The following is a 20,283-nucleotide window of genomic DNA, read 5'->3' on the forward strand; positions in this document are numbered from 1 at the left end:
CACAGTCCACCACACAATTCTTTTAGAGTACCTGAGAGACTGTGTGGGTGACAGGGGGACTGCGTTACAGTGGTTCAGATCCTACCTGTCATAGAGGTCCTTCTCTGTCAGGCGGGGGGACGCCACCTCTTCTTCTGCCCCGCTTTACTGTGGTGTCCCCCAGGGATCTATTTTAGGCCCCATCCTCTTTTCATTATACATTCTTCCTCTTGGAGAAATCTTTAGGAGTCTTATCACTTTTATGCGGACCACTGCCAAATGTATGTGCCCATTTCAAAAGGCCAAGGCCCCCTGACACCCCTTCTCCACGGTCTATGCCACGTCAAGGCTTGGTTAACACAACATTTTTTAATAATGAACGAGGGAAAAACTGAAATTTGAGTTTTTGGTCCGGCCCTCACTGACTTGGGACCATTGCAAAATGATGTGCGTCCCAAGGTCACCAGCCTTGGCGTCACTTCTCTGTGGTCGGCCCTAAGCTCTGGAACACTCTGCCCCTCCATATTCCAACTGCTGCCACAGTGGACTCTTTTAAGTCTCAGCTTAAGACCCATTTTTATTCTCTGGCTTTTAACAGTACATGAGTTGTGTGGTCCTCTGTTGCCCTCTGTGTTTTAAAATGTGGATTTCTATTTACTGCTTTAATTGGTTTCACCCTTAAAATTGTTTTTAAACATATTTATTTTATATTGTTTTTATATTGGTTTTATATGTATTTATTTTAATTTTATAAAATAGTATTTTTTTTATATGTATTTATTTTTATTTTATAAAATAGTATTGCTCCTCTCTGAGCTGCTACCTTACCGTGGTAGAGGAGTTTGCGTGTCCCAATGATCCTAGGAGCTATGTTGTCTGGGGGCTTTCATGCCCCCTGGTAGGGTCTCCCAAGACAAACAGGTCCTAGGTGAGTGATCAGACAAAGAGCAGCTCAAAGACTTCTATGGAATTACAACAAAATGAACTCAGATTTCTCTCGCCCGGACACGGGTCACCGGGGCCCCGCTCTGGAGCCAGGGGCACGATGGCGAGCGCCTGGTGGCCGGGCCTGTCCCCATGGGGCCCGGCCGAGCACAGCCCGAAGAGGCAACGTGGGTCATCCCTCCAATGGGCTCACCACTCATAGGAGGGGCCATAGAGGTCGGGTGCATTGTGAGCTGGGCGGCAGCCGAAGGCGGAGCACGTGGCGGTCCGATCCTCGGCTACAGAAGCTAGCTTTTGGGACGTGGAACGTCACCTCACTGGGTGGGAAGGAGCCCGAGCTAGTCCGCGAGGTAGAGAAGTTCCGGCTGGATATAGTCGGACTCACCTCGACGCACAGCAAGGGCTCTGGAACCAGTTCTCTCGAGAGGGACTGGACCCTCTTCCACTCTGGCGTTGCCGGCAGTGAGAGGCGACGGGCTGGGGTGGCAATTCTCGTTGCCCCCCGGCTCAAAGCCTGCACGTTGGAGTTCAACCCAGTGGACGAGAGGGTAGCTTCCCTTCGCCTTCGGGTGGGGGGACGGGTCCTGACTGTTGTTTGTGCTTACGCACCAAACAGCAGTTCAGAATACCCACCCTTTTTGGGTACACTCGAGGAAGTACTGGAAAGTGCTCCCCCGGGTGATTCCCTTGTCCTACTGGGGGACTTCAACGCTCATGTTGGCAACGACAGTGAAACCTGGAGAGGCGTGATTGGGAAGAATGGTCGCCCGGATCTAAACCCGAGTGGTGTTTTGTTATTGGACTTTTGTGCTCGTCACGGATTGTCCATAACAAACACCATGTTCAAACATAAGGGTGTCCATATGTGCACTTGGCACCAGGACACCCTAGGCCGCGGTTCCATGATCGACTTTGTAGTTGTGTCATCGGATTTGCGGCCTTATGTTTTGGACACTCGGGTGAAGAGTGGGGCGGAACTTTCTACCGATCACCACCTGGTGGTGAGTTGGCTGCGATGGTGGGGGAAGATGCCGGACAGACCTGGCAGGCCCAAACGCATTGTGAGGGTCTGCTGGGAACGTCTGGCAGAGTCTCCTGTCAGAGAGAGTTTCAATTCACACCTCCGGGAGAACTTTGAACATGTCACGAGGGAGGTGCTGGACATTGAGTCCGAGTGGACCATGTTCCGAACCTCTATTGTCGAGGCGGCTGATTGGAGCTGTGGCCGCAAGGTTGTTGGTGCCTGTCGTGGCGGTAATCCCAGAACCCGTTGGTGGACACCAGCAGTGAGGGATGCCGTCAAGCTGAAGAAGGAGTCCTATCGGGTTCTTTTGGCTCATAGGACTCCGGAGGCAGTGGACGGGTATCGACGGGCCAAGTGGTGTGCAGCTTTAGCGGTCGCGGAGGCAAAAACTCGGACATGGGAAGAGTTCGGGGAAGCCATGGAAAATGACTTCCGGACGGCTTCGAAGTGATTCTGGACCACCATACGCCGCCTCAGGAAGGGGAAGCACTGCACTATCAACACCGTGTATGGTGCGGATGGTGTTCTGCTGACTTCGACTGCGGATGTTGTGGATCGGTGGAGGGAATACTTCGAAGACCTCCTCAATCCCACCAACACGTCTTCCTTTGAGGAAGCGGTGCCTGGGGGATCTGTGGTGGACTCTCCTATTTCTGGGGCTGAGGTCGCTGAGGTAGTTAAAAAGCTCCTCGGCGGCAAGGCCCCGGGGGTGAATGAGACCCGCCCGGAGTTCCTTAAGGCTCTGGATGCTGTGGGGCTGTCTTGGTTGACAAGACTCTGCAGCATCGCGTGGACATCGGGGGCGGTACCTCTGGATTGGCAGATCGGGGTGGTGGTCCCTCTCTTTAAGAAGGGGGACCGGAGGGTGTGTTCCAACTATCGTGGGATCACACTCCTCAGCCTTCCCGGTAAGGTTTATTCAGGTGTACTGGAGAGGAGGCTAAGCCGGATAGTCGAACCTCGGATTCAGGAGGAACAGTGTGGTTTTCGTCCTGGTCGTGGAACTGTGGACCAGCTCTATACTCTCGGCAGGGTTTTTGAGGGTGCATAGGAGTTTGCCCAACCAGTCTACATGTGCTTTGTGGACTTGGAGAAGGCATTCGACCGTGTCCCTCGGGAAGTCCTGTGGGGAGTGCTCAGAGAGTATGGGGTACCGGACTGTCTTATTGTGGCAGTCCGCTCCCTGTATGATCAGTGTCAGAGCTTGGTCCGCATTGCTGGCAGTAAGTCGGACACGTTTCCAGTGAGGGTTGGACTCCGCCAAGGCTGTCCTTTGTCACCCATTCTGTTCAGAACTTTTATGGACAGAATTTGTAGGCGCAGCCAAGGCGTTGAGGGGATCCGGTTAGGTGGCCACGGGATTAGGTCTCTGCTTTTTGCAGATGATGTAGTCCTGATGGCTTCATCTGGCCGGGATCTTCAGCTCTCACTGGATCGGTTCGCAGTCGAGTGTGAAGCGACTGGGATGGGAATCAGCGCCTCCAAGTCCGAGTCCATGGTTCTCGCCCGGAAAAGGGTGGAGTGCCATCTCCGGGTTGGGGAGGAGACCCTGCCCCAAGTGGAGGAGTTCAAGTACCTAGGAGTCTTGTTCACGAGTAAGGGAAGAGTGGATCGTGAGATCGACAGGCGGATCGGTGCGGCGTCTTCAGTAATGCGGACGCTGTATCGATCCGTTGTGGTGAAGAAGGAGCTGAGCCGGAAGGCAAAGCTCTCAATTTACCGGTCGATCTACGTTCCCATCCTCACCTATGGTCATGAGCTTTGGGTCATGACCGAAAGGATAAGATCACGGGTACAAGCGGCCCAAATGAGTTTCCTCCGCCGTGTGGCGGGTCTCTCCCTTAGAGATAGGGTGAGAAGCTCTGCCATCCGGGAGGAACTCAAAGTAAAGCCGCTGCTCCTTCACTTCGAGAGGAGCCAGATGAGGTGGTTCGGGCATCTGGTCAGGATGCCACCCGAACGCCTCCCTAGGGAGGTGTTTAGGGCACGCCCAACCGGTGGGAGGCCACGGGGAAGACCCAGGACACGTTGGGAAGACTATGTCTCCCGGCTGGCCTGGGATTGCCTCGGGATCCCCCGGGAAGAGCTGGACGAAGTGGCTGGAGATAGGGAAGTCTGGGCTTCCCTGCTTAGGCTGCTGCCCCCGCGACCTGACCTCAGATAAGCGGAAGATGATGGATGGATGGATGGAAATAGTATTGATAATAAGAAGGTGGACTGGGACTTGGTAAGTTGTTGCAAACATCAAGCATGTCTAACATAAGTGGCTTCCACTGTATTATGACTATTTGTACCAATGGTGGGGGAAGACAAGAACTCCAACACACACCACTTGAACTCCAACACACACCACTTGAACTCCAACACACACCACTTGAACTCCAACACACACCACTTGAACTCCAACACACACCACTTGAACTCCAACACACACCACTTGAACTCCAACACACACCACTTGAACTCCAACACACACCACTTGAACTCCAACACACACCACTTGAACTCCAACACACACCACTTGAACACGGAGTGTGTCAGGCGTCCTCCAGCAATTTGTCTTGCGATTGCTACTTGGCCCAAAAGAAAATGGCTGACAGCTACTCATTTTGGAAACAAATCATTTGTTTTATCTTATTTCAAGCCTAACAGGCATAATGATCTTGTTTTGTTCAAACATGAACACCGAGTTTTACCCACAACTCATATTTTGTACTAGAGACAAAAAAGAAATGTTCATCTGCATCTTGTATAGCAGTGTACATTTCTTTGTGGTGTGCACATCATCACTATGATAGTACATCTTTTACTGACTGACACGCTGAAGATCAGACAAACATGTTTATGTTTGTCTAACAAAAGGAACGTTGTCTGTCTATCTGTGTTGGCCCTGCGATGAGTTGGCGACTTGTCCAGGGTGTACCCCGCCTTCCACCCGATTGTAGCTGAGATAGGCACTAGCGCCCCCTGCCCCCCAAAAGGGGAATAAGCGGTAGAAAATGGATGGATGGACGGATGATGTCTCCTATTTTTCATCAAATGAAGAACTTGTGGGTGCATCATGATAGCACACAGGTGCTATCAATACACGAAAGAAGGGTCATGTTGATGCACAGTCAAGTGGCAACACAAAGTGCTTTTCAGAAGAAGAAAAAAGAATGAAGAGATGAAAATCCATAAAACATGGCTTGGCACAGAGGAGTTAGGAGGAGTGGCCACCTTTGAGGCCTCCGCACTGAACAATCAGTCAAATAAACCTCCTGTAGAAAACAACAGTTGCATGAAACATTGTCAAATATATGTGAACATCTAATACTCTCTCATGTTATTAAGGGCAATTCCATCGTAATAATTGAATGCAAAATGTCCTTTCCTTCTTGTGGTAATAGCCCACAGGGCGTAATTTCCTAAACGACATCCGACGAGTTTTGCTCCTCAGAGAACGTCAGAGGGAGTTCAGATGCAGAGCTTTTCAGAATATCTCCACAAAACAGGAGTTTCAGAGCCGGTGAAGCTAATAGTTCTCATCCTTTTCATTGCACCATCCTGAACCCTCAGTCCCTTATCGTCTCTTCAGTGAGTCGTGCAAGAAGACTGCACGCTTGTCAATTGAAGCTGGACTCCTTCATCTTACCTCAGGGGCCACTAAAGGTCATCTCCGACCAAGTCGAAGGGAGCGCACACACACACTCGGTTATGTCAGCATGCCTGCAGGGAGCTCATTTAAGACGCTGCCATTGGTAAACATTTGTGACAGGCACTTTTACACCCCTTCAAAACCTCCCAGACGTGACCTTTTGACATTATCCTTGCAAAGGCACGACGCTTGAAGGCATACCATTCCTCCAAAGGTGCTGCTTGTACTTCCTGCACTGGGAGCTGCTTCACATTCTCCAGGCTTGTGTGCTGAAGTAGCAGGATTGAAAAGTAATAGGAGTGACTTTTTAACATTAGCATGGAATAAACAAATATGTTCAATATAGCCCCAATAGCATGTTGACACTAAGCACATTACAGTGTTATAACAATTCAAATTAAAACAAACAGCAACGTTCCAAGAATGATTTACAGTATGTAACAGGACTAAGCTGATATTGCTATCACTTTTACCTTCATATTTGTACATATCATATTTGCTGATGTTGTTCTGTTGTTGTTGTCCTCATTTCTCTGTCTTTTCCCCCTCTTGTCCCCGCACTTTCCCCCTTTGTCTTCAAATGATCATATAAATACATGTAATGAAGTCAAATGCAAATAAGGCAACAAGAGAAGTATCCTACGCTTCTCTTGTGTAAAGTCAATGTGAACATGGACATCAACTATATGATCTGCCTGAGTAGCTGCACAGGACAAAAATGAAAAAATTGCTAAATAAAGGGAAGGATCAGAATCCTATTGTAGATGATGGAGATGCACCTGCACAATGTTCAAATGATCCTTCTGGGCTGGGACTGTTGAAATGTTCTGTAAACAATTCATGGGCTAAAAGGCTTGAGGCAGAACTTATTCACAGCCAGAATTATTCATAAAATACAAACATCAAGCATCCCAACAAACAAAAGACACCATCAAACCGGAGCGAGATTATTTTTGGTACCTGTGAAAGCACATTTCTTCTTTTGGATGTCAGTGAATTGTGCAAGTTTATTTCATCAAATGTGAACATTCAGCACAGTTCCCAGCCAGCTCTCTGCTTTTTTCCTCCCTGCACTCTTTAACATTTTAGGCAGCAGATGCAATACTGATTTATTCAGCATCAAAATGTGATCCCAGACTGAATAATGTGCAAAAAGACTGCCTTTCACCTTGTGTTTGTGTTTTTCTACGTCATATAGCAAGATGGAAGTGTCTGTTTGCTCAGGCTTGATCTTTAAATAGGTGCAAAATGTTCAATCCATACTCACTGTATTACCTTGTCTTTGATACAGTACCCAGCCTCTGATTGAAGCTGAGATGGTCCAACATTTCTAGCAATACGTGGTTCAATGGCTGCCACAACTGCAGAATGAAACCTCAAATAAGTATACAGTAGTACCTCGGCTTTTGTTAGGAATCTGTTCCAAAAGGTGCCACCAACAACCAATGGTATGTCACCTGCAGCAAGAAATAACCTCAATCTTTTTGGGTGTCTGCAACACACTTGCAGACACCCAAAAATGTTGACAGAATTTTTTTTTTTCCAGATTGGTTATAGTTTGACATGAATAAAGGGGGAGCCACACAGTTGCCACTTCCGTACTTCACTGTAAGTTCTTTCTTGACTTCCAGAGGAGTTTCTCACTTTCTTCATTAAAGTCCTGGCACTCACAACTTTCTTTGGCCCCATAATGGCTTATTTGTCAGTCCTCAGTGGGCAACAAAAAGTACAAATGCTGACAACTCCTGGGATGAGTTGTTCAGGATCTCATACCAACTACTTATTTGGCCAATAAACATTTGTACAGTTGTCCCTCATTTTTGCTGTTAATTGTTTCCGTGATAAGTGCATTTATAGAAGTAGGATTCTTAATGCATTGAATATTTTCATAGTTAGACCATAAAAAAACCTCTAGACATCAAATAACCATGACACTTGTTTACCCAACATAGTAGACATAATAATATCAAATAAGACAAGTAACACAGATTGTACAATAATGCAGATTTTCACACTCAGGCAGTTTCTAAACAGTAAAACCACATAACTGTGATAATACTACAACTTGTTCCATGATGATGATATGCTGTGCAATACAGTAGCTTGCCTTTTTTTTTAGTCACTTTAGCCATTTTATGCTTAAAATGCTAAATGTAGGCCAAAAATGTATCAAATGAGCTGAAATAAGCATATCTTTGACCAATATACACCTTATCTTAACTCCAAACAGCGAGGAAACGTGATAAGATTTTTTTTCATAAACACATTTTTAAAAAACTGCATTTGACTGTTTACCAAAACTGGGGCAATATTTTGCCGAAAATGTTGTATGAAAAGTGGGGTGTATGCAAAGCGAAGTAGCACTGTCTGCTATCACTGAGCACTGTCTGCTATCACTGAGCGCTGTCTGCTATCACTGAGCACTGTCTGCTATCACTGAACACTGTTTGCTATCACTGAGCACTGTCTGCTATCACTGAGCACTGTCTGCTATCACTGAGCACTGTCTGCTATCACTGAGCACTGTCTGCTATCACTGAGCACTGTCTGCTATCACTGAGCGCTGTCTGCTATCACTGAGCGCTGTCTGCTATCACTGAGCGCTGTCTGCTATCACTGAACACTGTTTGCTATCACTGAGCGCTGTCTGCTATCACTGAGCGCTGTCTGCTATCACTGAACACTGTCTGCTATCACTGAGCACTGTCTGCTATCACTGAACACTGTTTGCTATCACTGAGCACTGTCTGCTATCACTGAGCGCTGTCTGCTATCACTGAGCGCTGTCTGCTATCACTGAGCGCTGTCTGCTATCACTGAGCACTGTCTGCTATCACTGAACACTGTTTGCTATCACTGAGCGCTGTCTGCTATCACTGAACGCTGTCTGCTATCACTGAGCGCTGTCTGCTATCACTGAGCGCTGTCTGCTATCACTGAGCGCTGTCTGCTATCACTGAGCGCTGTCTGCTATCACTGAGCACTGTCTGCTATCACTGAGCGCTGTCTGCTATCACTGAGCACTGTCTGCTATCACTGAACACTGTTTGCTATCACTGAGCACTGTCTGCTATCACTGAGCGCTGTCTGCTATCACTGAGCACTGTCTGCTATCACTGAGCGCTGTCTGCTATCACTGAGCGCTGTCTGCTATCACTGAGCGCTGTCTGCTATCACTGAGCGCTGTCTGCTATCACTGAACACTGTCTGCTATCACTGAGCGCTGTCTGCTATCACTGAGCGCTGTCTGCTATCACTGAGCGCTGTCTGCTATCACTGAACACTGTCTGCTATCACTGAGCGCTGTCTGCTATCACTGAGCACTGTCTGCTATCACTGAGCGCTGTCTGCTATCACTGAACATTGTCTGCTATCACTGAACATTGTCTGCTATCACTGAGCGCTGTCTGCTATCACTGAGCACTGTCTGCTATCACTTAGCACTGTCTGCTATCACTGAGCGCTGTCTGCTATCACTGAACATTGTCTGCTATCACTGAGCACTGTCTGCTATCACTGAGCACTGTCTGCTATCACTGAGCGCTGTCTGCTATCACTGAGCGAGCCACAAAAACAACGGAGCAGGATGTGTCAGCAAGCTATATGCTACACAGCGCTTTTATTGGCGAGCACACAAGAAAGTGTCACATGTTTACAGGCTGGACATTGATGACATCCTAAATATTTTATACAGCAGAAGAAGTGAAAACATTTGGCTGTCCTGAGCTGCTCTTTTCATGGCACGTGATATACATTGCTCAAGGGCACACCTTTTCAGTAAATGGTGTACAAAACACATGATGCACAGACCCTGGTGGACTCGCTTTATTTATGATGTCCATTGCTTTGTTGTCATATGGAACACATCCAAATAATGCCTGCAAACACCTGAAGTCACAGTGCAAGCAAGCACTGTTAATGTGACTTCTCTGCTTCAGGGCTCCTCAATCAATAATCAATAACACATCACGGCTCCCGCTCCACCTGGGTCATCCATACTTGGAGCGTGTGTTATGTCCTTCTTCACCTGGGTCATCCATACTTGGAGCATGTGTTATGTCCTTCTTCACCTGGGTCATCCATACTTGGAGCATGTGTAATGTCCTTCTTCACCTGGGTCATCCATACTTGGAGCATGTGCAATGTCCTTCTTCACCTGGGTCATCCATACTTGGAGCATGTGCAATGTCCTTCTTCACCTGGGTCATCCATACTTGGAGCATGTGTTATGTCCTTCTTCACCTGGGTCATCCATACTTGGAGCATGTGTAATGTCCTTCTTCACCTGGGTCATCCATACTTGGACCATGTGTTATGTCCTTCTTCACCTGGGTCATCCATACTTGGAGCATGTGTTATGTCCTTCTTCACCTGGGTCATCCATACTTGGAGCATGTGTTATGTCCTTCTTCACCTGGGTCATCCATACTTGGAGCATGTGTAATGTCCTTCTTCACCTGGGTCATCCATACTTGGACCATGTGTTATGTCCTTCTTCACCTGGGTCATCCATACTTGGAGCATGTGTTATGTCCTTCTTCACCTGGGTCATCCATACTTGGACCATGTGTTATGTCCTTCTTCACCTGGGTCATCCATACTTGGAGCATGTGTAATGTCCTTCTTCACCTGGGTCATCCATACTTGGACCATGTGTTATGTCCTTCTTCACCTGGGTCATCCATACTTGGAGCATGTGTTATGTCCTTCTTCACCTGGGTCATCCATACTTGGAGCATGTGTTATGTCCTTCTTCACCTGGGTCATCCATACTTGGAGCATGTGTAATGTCCTTCTTCACCTGGGTCATCCATACTTGGAGCATGTGTAATGTCCTTCTTCACCTGGGTCATCCATACTTGGAGCGTGTGTAATGTCCTTCTTCACCTGGGTCATCCATACTTGGAGCATGTGTTATGTCCTTCTTCACCTGGGTCATCCATACTTGGACCATGCGTTATGTCCTTCTTCACCTGGGTCATCCATACTTGGAGCATGTGTAATGTCCTTCACCTGGGTCATCCATACTTGGAGCATGTGTTATGTCCTTCTTTACCTGGGTCATCCATACTTGGAGCATGTGTAATGTCCTTCTTCACCTGGGTCATCCATACTTGGAGCGTGTGTAATGTCCTTCTTCACCTGGGTCATCCATACTTGGAGCATGTGTAATGTCCTTCTTCACCTGGGTCATCCATACTTGGAGCATGTGCAATGTCCTTCTTCACCTGGGTCATCCATACTTGGACCATGTGTTATGTCCTTCTTCACCTGGGTCATCCATACTTGGAGCATGTGTAATGTCCTTCTTCACCTGGGTCATCCATACTTGGAGCATGTGTTATGTCCTTCTTCACCTGGGTCATCCATACTTGGAGCATGTGTTATGTCCTTCTTCACCTGGGTCATCCATACTTGGACCATGTGTTATGTCCTTCTTCACCTGGGTCATCCATACTTGGACCATGTGTTATGTCCTTCTTCACCTGGGTCATCCACACTTGGAGCATGTGTTATGTCCTTCTTCACCTGGGTCATCCATACTTGGAGCATGTGTAATGTCCTTCTTCACCTGGGTCATCCATACTTGGAGCATGTGTTATGTCCTTCTTCACCTGGGTCATCCATACTTGGAGCATGTGTTATGTCCTTCTTCACCTGGGTCATCCATACTTGGACCATGTGTTATGTCCTTCTTCACCTGGGTCATCCATACTTGGACCATGTGTTATGTCCTTCTTCACCTGGGTCATCCACACTTGGAGCATGTGTAATGTCCTTCTTCACCTGGGTCATCCATACTTGGAGCATGTGTTATGTCCTCCACCCCCCAACATGTTCATGTATGTAAAAGAGGTTCACCTTCATTCTCACAACATCAGTTTGATTTAGTAAAAGACATGACACCAATAATCTCATAACGTAAAAAAAAGACAAAGTTTATGTAACTAATAATCAGGGAAAAAAGCTGTCAGAGTCAGTTTTGGTGCTCATAAAATCTATTAATCAGATTTATTCCGATTCTGAATCAATTCATATTTTCAAATATGTTTTTCTTTTTTAAGCCTATATTTGAGAAAGCTCCCTTGCAGGTCATCTTCATGTTTGCTGGCTGCACGTCCATGTCAGACAGCAACAAATCTATAGTAAAGTTGCACGATATAGACAATATATCCAAATAAATTATATAGATTTAGTCGCCTATAAAGCTTTTAGCACTATTGTTATATTGTGAAAATATGTTGGTGACACATTCTAGCTGTAGCCCACAGATTTGTGTACATATATATATATATATATATATATATATATATATATATATATATATATATATATATATATATATATATATATAATATTCTATTATTGGCGTCTTTCTGTGTGGAGTTTGCATGTTCTCCCTGTGACTCAGGCTTCCTCCCACCTCCAAAGACATGTACTTGGGGTTTGGTTGATTGCCAACACTAAAAAAATGACCCTAGTGTGTGAATGTTGGTCCTGTGTTGAGGGACAAGCGGTATAAAACAGATGGATATATATATATATGGTATCAAGGGTACCAAGTCAACATATATATATATATATATATATATATATATATATATATATATATATATATATATATATATATATATATACATACATATACAGTATGTGGGTTCAGATCTGGGACGTCTTCGTGGTTTGTGAAGCACTTAGAGGCACTTGTGATCAAGGGCAAAATATTTGAGTGTGCAAAGTCACAAAGAGACTTTTAAGTCAGAAACCGTTGCCTCCATGGCAGCAAATAATCATCCCAGGAGAGCAAGCAATAGCAAAACATGCTACACAAAATCATTGGAGAATATGCTAACAGCAACCTCCAGCTCTGGAATGTAAACAGGTGGGCAGACTGATCAAAGGTGTCGAGAGTAAGGGTACCAAGTCAACAGGTAAACAGTATATAACAGTAGTTATATATATATGTATATATATATATATATATATATATATATATATATATATATATATATATATATATATATATATATATATATATATACAGCCCGGCACCTCGACATAATTGTTTTAACCCAATGCGGCCCCAATTCAAAAAATGTTGTGGACCTCAGATTTAAAGTATCCGTATGACCAATACTGGCCCTGTAACTACTTAGTATTATAGATCAATAACCACATTTGTAATAATGCTGCAAAACTAATTGAATGATCAAAGAACAGAAGAATGAGTGCTTCTTACATTTGAACAGCAGTGTAGATAAACCCAATTAATCAGCTGTTAACACTAAATTAACAGTTTTGATAGAATAATAGGACCGTAAATGTAAAGTATTATCATTAACTTACTAAATTGTATATTGTTATCGCAGTAGGCTTCAATATATATATATGGTGATATAGTTTCTAGGCCATCTGACGTATCTCTAATATACAGGTCTAGTTTTTTTCAACCCGCTGTTCTTTGACTCTTTCTTACCTCCGAGTGCGCCCAAACTAGTCACATTTGCAGTGGAATGAATGAATGAATGAATGAATGAATGGGTATTAGTCCTGAGCAGCAGGAATGTATGGGATAAGTGGTGCATGGCTGGTAGGTAAGGATGGTGTTGACTTTCATCAACATGTGCTGGTGCCACAAAACTGTACAGACCGCAGTTCTTATGTGGAGTCTTTCTTTTCAAGCCACTTTCAACTTTGCACCATCATCATTTTGTCATGGACTTCCTCTTGCAGTTGACAGTTGGAGTAATGAGAGGTCATGCTTCACTTGTCAACGCTCCAAAGAATGCAAGCAAGAAGTGGTCTTTGCTTTATGTATTGAAGCTGCTGGAGCCATTGCTCAGGACCGAACCCTTGGTGACCTCCGTGCTGACCGTGGAGAGCGGCACGCTCTCGTAGCGCTCGGCCGCCCCCCAACAGCGACAATGCAGCAGGGTGGACTTGAGCTGCTTCTGGAAGTTGTTGTTGAGGAAGCCGTAGATGACGGGATTGATGCAGGTGGACGCCATGGCCACCAGGTGGCAGAAGGAGAAGATGATATCGTGGCCGCAGGATGGGATGGCCTCGTGGTTCCAGTCGAACACCGTGTTGAAGATGTTGAGCGGCAGCCAGGAAAGCGCGAAGGCCACCACGATGGCTGTCAACAGGACGTTGATCCTGGTGGAGCCTTTGGTTTTCCTTTCCGTGGCATTCCTGCTGCGCTCCACCATGTCCTTCCTCCGTCTGAGTCGCAGGTAGATGTGCAGGTAGCACAGCATGATGAGGGCCAGAGGGAGGAAGTACTGGAAGATGAGCAGAGAGGTGGTGTAGGCTCGCCGAGCCTTCACAGACGGCCACCGTTCCATACAAACCAGTTGGTCATTGACTGGGAAGGGGGCGCTGAGGTTCTGGAAAGGCAAGGTGAGGATGCTGTACCTGAGGAAAGGCACCGAGATCAGGCAGGCCATGATCCAGGTGAGCGCCACTGCCAGATAAGACTGCCTCACCGCCGGCTTCCATCCGGTGGGATGGACGATGAGCTGGTAGCGCTCCATGGCGATAAGGATGAGGGAGAAGATGGAGACGGTGACCGATATACACTGGATGAAGGGCATGAGTTTGCACAAAGTCTCCCCCAGGATCCAGCGGTCCATCAGGGTGTAGATGATGGTGACCGGCAGGCACACCACGCACATGAGAATGTCGGAAAAGGATAAGTTGGCGATGAGGACGTTGGTGACGTTGCGCATCTCCTTGTGCCGGGCAATGACCAACACCAGGCAGGAGTTCCCCAGCAGACCCACCGCCAGGACGGCGCTATAGGCCATGATGAGGACGGTGGTGGCGCCCAGCGACAGCGAACAGTCCTCCGTGAAGTCCCAGGGAATCTCTTTCCACGAGGCGTGGTTGTGGTTGCTGTTGCTGTTGGCCGGCTGCTCCATTATCTTGGCTTCACTGTTCATTGGCTGCAACTTCACTTTCTTATTCCAGGAATTCTTTACAGCCTCCCTGGGACATCTGTGCAGCTGCAGCTCATGTTCCCCCTGCGGCAGACGGGGGGAAAGAGAAGGAAATATCATCTTGGGATTGTCAGTCAGAATCCTCACTCAGTTCTGAAGACAAATTGAGCCTTGGAAAAAAACAAGCTCAGCAAGGATGCTTTAACAATGGCTCATTTCTCCTTTGCGCGCTGAGACATCCTTCAGCAGACATCTCTCAGACATTGTTCCTCACTATCCCTTCCTTCAGCAGACATCTCTCAGACATTGTTCCTCACTATCCCTTCCTTCAGCAGACATCTCTCAGACATTGTTCCTCTCTATCCCTTCCTTCAGCAGACATCTCTCAGACATTGTTCCTCACTATCCCTTCCTTCAGCAGACATCTCTCAGACATTGTTCCTCACTATCCCTTCCTTCAGCAGACATCTCTCAGACATTGTTCCTCACTATCCCTTCCTTCAGCAGACATCTCTCAGACATTGTTCCTCTCTATCCCTTCCTTCAGCAGACATCTCTCAGACATTGTTCCTCTCTATCCCTTCCTTCAGCAGACATCTCTCAGACATTGTTCCTCTCTATCCCTTCCTTCAGCAGACATCTCTCAGACATTGTTCCTCTCTATCCCTTCCTTCAGCAGACATCTCTCAGACATTGTTCCTCTCTATCCCTTCCTTCAGCAGACATCTCTCAGACATTGTTCCTCTCTATCCCTTCCTTCAGCAGACATCTCTCAGACATTGTTCCTCTCTATCCCTTCCTTCAGCAGACATCTCTCAGACATTGTTCCTCACTATCCCTTCCTTCAGCAGACATCTCTCAGACATTGTTCCTCACTATCCCTTCCTTCAGCAGACATCTCTCAGACATTGTTCCTCACTATCCCTTCCTTCAGCAGACATCTCTCAGACATTGTTCCTCTCTATCCCTTCCTTCAGCAGACATCTCTCAGACATTGTTCCTCTCTATCCCTTCCTTCAGCAGACATCTCTCAGACATTGTTCCTCTCTATCCCTTCCTTCAGCAGACATCTCTCAGACATTGTTCCTCTCTATCCCTTCCTTCAGCAGACATCTCTCAGACATTGTTCCTCTCTATCCCTTCCTTCAGCAGACATCTCTCAGACATTGTTCCTCGCTATCAAGATGGATACTTGTGTGGTGTCACTAAAATAGTGTGTGATTTGCACCCTCACTCACGCCAGAGATGATGAGGGCTCCCACACAATCATTCTGTCTCACGCCTTCACTCTTCTCCAGAGAGAGAATGTGGAAGGAACAATGCCTTCTAAATGCACTTCATGCTTCCATCCTCATTCCTTCCTACTCTCGCCTTCAATGGAACAATCCTCTATTTATCCTGCCTTGCTTTCTGCCGCCCGCCACACAAACATTTGCACCCTCCACACCATAGAAGCTTATCACTGTTTATCACTGATAATTATAATTATGCGGGGGTGTTCTGATACAACCCAGTAGATTTGTCCCGATACCTAAATTATTTCCATAATTTTCTAAATAAAGGGGACCACAAAAAATTGCATTATTGGCCTTATTTTAACAAAATATCTTAGGGCACATGAAACATATGTTTGTTATTGTCATTTAGTGCTTCAATAAAATGTTGAACATACTAGACAACTTGTCTTTTAGTAGGAAGTAAACAAACAAAGACTCCTAATTAGTCTGCAGTAACATATTGTGTCATTTATACACCTATTATTTTATACACATTATGAGGGACAAACTGTAAAAAGGGATCATTAATCCACTTGTTCATTTACTGTTAATATCTGCTTACTTTCTCTTTGAACATGTTCTATCTCCACTTCTGTTCAAATGTAATAATCACTTATTCTTCTCTTGTTGATACTTAGTTTTGGATGATACCACAGATTTGGGTATCAATCCGATACCAAGTAGTTCCAGGATCATACATTGGTCATATTCAAAGTCCTCATGTGTCCAGGGACATATTTACTGACTTTATAAACATAATATACATTTAAAAAAACAAAAATGTGATGCCAGAAAATATCGATGTAATCATAATAGTATCGAATCGATACGCTCCTGTACTTGGTATCATTACAGTGGATGCCAGGTGTAGATCCACCCGTGGTGTTTGTTTACATTGTGACACCGGTGAGCTACAGTGTGTAGTGGAGCATGTTTAGCTATTCCTCGTCCTGCAGTGATAATGATACTTGTACGAAACATACTTAATGTGTGGCCATTGAGACCAGGATTAGTGATTTAGAAGTAGCTAAAACACTGTGGGTGGATGTTAGCCGTATGTGTTAAAGCATCTCTTCCTGAGGGTGTTTCATTGTTATAACTTCACCTTTATCTTGACTTTTTACAGCAAAATGTGTCCATTCTCCCTTTTCACTTCCATCCTGTGTTGTCTTTATTGCAACACTTACATAATACTTTCAAAGTCATTTTGATAGTAGGCTGATATAACTGATAGACACCTCCATTATGTGTGTATATACATTAACACCCCTATTTTTTAACTAATGTAATCACTTAATCACTCTAGCACAGTGTTACTGTTCAAATGGTGTGCAAAGTTTCAGTGGCCAAAAATATGAAATATTGTTGTTAACTAAAACCTCTGCCTTGTTTAAAAGAATAATGAGAGCTACTATGCTACTGTATTTTAATGTCGGTCACTATGTTGGTACTTGAAGTCTGTTCTGAGGAGCTACTTGCTGAACAAACTTTTAATGACTTAACCTTTTTTTTAATATACATAGTTTATTTGTTGTTGACAGCCCCAGTTTTCAGTTTTGGTTTGTTGAGGGCAAACTACTGCGAGTCCATCAAGTTTGTAAATAAAAAACATTTACAATGGAGGTTGAATTGTAAATATTTGATGTTAATGTGGGGAAAAGAAAAGTAGATGAAGTGTGCAGAGCAGGGAATCAAACCTACGACCTGCACACCCAATCAGGCCCGCAAACAGCAGGAGGAGTTTGCAAAGTCTAAAAATGAACCAAAGTTTTTGAAAAAAAAAGCTGCTGTTCTAAATGTGTCCACTAGATGCCACTATAGCAGTTCTTTGTATCTTTGTAGATGACGTCAACAAAATAAAGCCCATGATGTTAGTCCAACATCAAACTACATAAATAACATCCTGTAATTTGATTTTGATATTATTTTTTGATCTTGATGGATTGAAAATGAACAGCAGTGAGTTGACTGATGAACATCATCACATCATTTATTCACAAAGTATAAACAAGGACAAATAAAGATAGAAGTCTATTAAAGGCAACATGTAAGTGTAAACAACAACAACAACATTATGATGTGTACATTTTCACAATGTGCTTTGTTCTATTTTTAAACCAAGAAAACAATCTGAAGTTGTCTTTATTTTGGGAGTAAGATTTCCATTCAGGCGTCTCAAAGGACTTTGACAGCCCTGCTGGACACAAAGAGGCTTTGTGCCACGTGACCTTTGACCCCACGTAAAACCATTACGGACATGGAGGTGTCACCTGACCAAAGAGGAGAAGTTTGAATGTAGAAAATGTCAGACGTGACTCAGAGAAAAAGGGAAGAAAGCAAGCAAGCAGTCCAGTCTGGACTGAAAGATGACAGCATGAAAAGTGTGAAAGTGACAATCTGCGTGCATGCAAAGTCCTACCTTCCATCCCTGTCATTGAACTTCTCTCTCCCGCAGTGTGGCGTTCAGGCGCCCTCCTCCTGCAGGACATATGGCCTTTTCAACACAACTGCATTCATCCTCGCAAGTCAAGCATAATGCACTTACACAACTTCTTAAAACACCTTCTTTCAATTAAATACTACACCTTCTTTCAATTAAATATTACACCTTCTTTCAATTAAATATTACACCTTCTTTCAATTAAATACTACACCTTCTTTCAATTAAATATTACACCTTCTTTCAATTAAATACTACACCTTCTTTCAATTAAATATTACACCTTCTTTCAAATAAATACTACACCTTCTTTCAATTAAATATTACACCTTCTTTCAAATAAATACTACACCTTCTTTCAATTAAATATTACACCTTCTTTCAATTAAATATTACACCTTCTTTCAATTAAATATTACACCTTCTTTCAATTAAATACTACACCTTCTTTCAATTAAATATTACACCTTTCAATTAAATATTACACCTTCTTTCAATTAAATATTACACCTTCTTTCAATTAAATATTACACCTTCTTTCAATTAAATATTACACCTTCTTTCAATTAAATACTACACCTTTCAATTAAATATTACACCTTCTTTCAAATTAATATCACAACTCCTTAAAAATAAATATAAAACACCTTTCAATCAATCAATCAATGTTTATTTATATAGCCCTAAATCACAAATGTCTCAAAGGACTGCACAAACTTTCAAATAAATATTACAACTTCTTACAAATAAATCTAAAACACCTTCTTTCAATTAAATATTACAACTGACGCACGAGCAGCAAATGCAAGTTGAAAGAAATGACTTTTGTGTGCATTCTTACCCAGACTTGGAGCAGCAGGAGTTGGAGACAAGAATCTTCCTTAAATCTTCCTTAAATCTTCCTTAAATCTTCCTTAAATCTTCCTTAAATCTTCTTAAAATCTTCTTAAAATCTTCCTTAAAGCGAGCGAGCTCCTTCCTCGCAGTCACAGACGATGTGATTGGGAACACTTACGTCATCAATTCCTCCGTGGCACCAGCGCGCCCACACACACACACACACACACACACACACACACACACACACGCACACGCAGACACAAATGCACGAACACACGCACACGCACACACACGCACGCACACACACACGCACACACACACGCACACTCACACACCCTTACGCGCGCACACACACGCACACGCACACAGACACACCCTTAGGCGCGCACGCACACGCACGTGAGAGCGCGCCGGTGGGAAAAGTGATGATTGGAAGAGGCGCGCATTGGCGGCCATATTGCGTAATAATGTTTTGAACAGGACACGTGACTTTATTCATGAGATATACGCGGGGTCTTCTGCACATGCGTCCAAGTTGCCTTGAGTATTTCCTTGCACACAAGATCTGGGACTGATAGGACGCTGAAGACAGCCAGGCTGGCACATGTGAAGCAGAACAGCCGACATGTTGGAAGATGACGCAGACAAAAGTTGGACAAGTTTTACTGAAACAAGTCAGCGATGTCAGCAGATCTCAAAGAAATATGTGGAATCAAACCTGACGCCATTCTTCTTTCCAGCAAACACTCGTGACGTCACAACACCCGGGACAACCTACTGTACATCATGTACACATCATCTACCCCCCTGTCTACATCATGTACTGTACATCATGTACACATCATGTACTGTACATCATCTACCCCCTGTCCACATCATGTACTGTACATCATCTACCCCCTGTCCACATCATGTACTGTACATCATCTACCCCCTGTCCACATCATGTACTGTACATCATGTACACATCATCTACCCCCTGTCCACATCATGTACTGTACATCATGTACACATCATCTACCCCCTGTCCACATCATGTACTGTACATCATCTACCCCCTGTCCACATCATGTACTGTACATCATGTACACATCATCTACCCCCTGTCCACATCATGTACAGTACATCATGTGTACATCATGTACTGTACATCATGTGGACAGGGGGTACATGATGTCCATATGATGTACAGTACATCATGT

General features: G+C 44.7%; 1 protein-coding gene and 1 long non-coding RNA gene across 3 annotated transcripts; both read right to left on the reverse strand.

Annotated features, from left to right (window-relative positions):
- Positions 1-9,172: 9,172 nt before the first annotated feature.
- On the reverse strand, positions 9,173-12,187 carry LOC133556883 (uncharacterized). The gene is made up of 2 exons (XR_009807627.1): positions 10,986-12,187; positions 9,173-10,684 (listed from the first exon to the last, which is right to left on the reverse strand). It is a non-coding gene; the product is annotated as an uncharacterized LOC133556883 (long non-coding RNA).
- Positions 12,188-12,202: 15 nt separating this feature from the next.
- npy8br (neuropeptide Y receptor Y8b) lies at positions 12,203-19,377 on the reverse strand. 2 transcript variants are annotated; one of them, XM_061907210.1, is made up of 3 exons: positions 19,083-19,377; positions 18,221-18,279; positions 12,203-14,608 (listed from the first exon to the last, which is right to left on the reverse strand). In XM_061907210.1, the coding sequence occupies exon 3, from the start codon at positions 14,525-14,527 to the stop codon at positions 13,397-13,399; it is 1,131 nt and encodes a 376-aa protein (XP_061763194.1). In that variant the 5' UTR covers positions 14,528-14,608; positions 18,221-18,279; positions 19,083-19,377; the 3' UTR covers positions 12,203-13,396. The 2 variants fall into 2 exon arrangements, with proteins under 2 accessions (XP_061763194.1, XP_061763195.1); XM_061907211.1 differs by lacking the exon at positions 18,221-18,279.
- Positions 19,378-20,283: the final 906 nt, after the last annotated feature.

This window comes from Nerophis ophidion, linkage group LG07, assembly GCF_033978795.1.
Source record: "Nerophis ophidion isolate RoL-2023_Sa linkage group LG07, RoL_Noph_v1.0, whole genome shotgun sequence".
NCBI classification, from domain to species: Eukaryota; Metazoa; Chordata; class Actinopteri; order Syngnathiformes; family Syngnathidae; genus Nerophis; species Nerophis ophidion.

Coding starts and splice junctions, on each gene's coding strand:
- npy8br (XM_061907211.1), bottom strand. CDS start 14,527: ATGAACAGTGAAGCCAAGATAATGGAGCAGCCGGCCAACAGCAACAGC.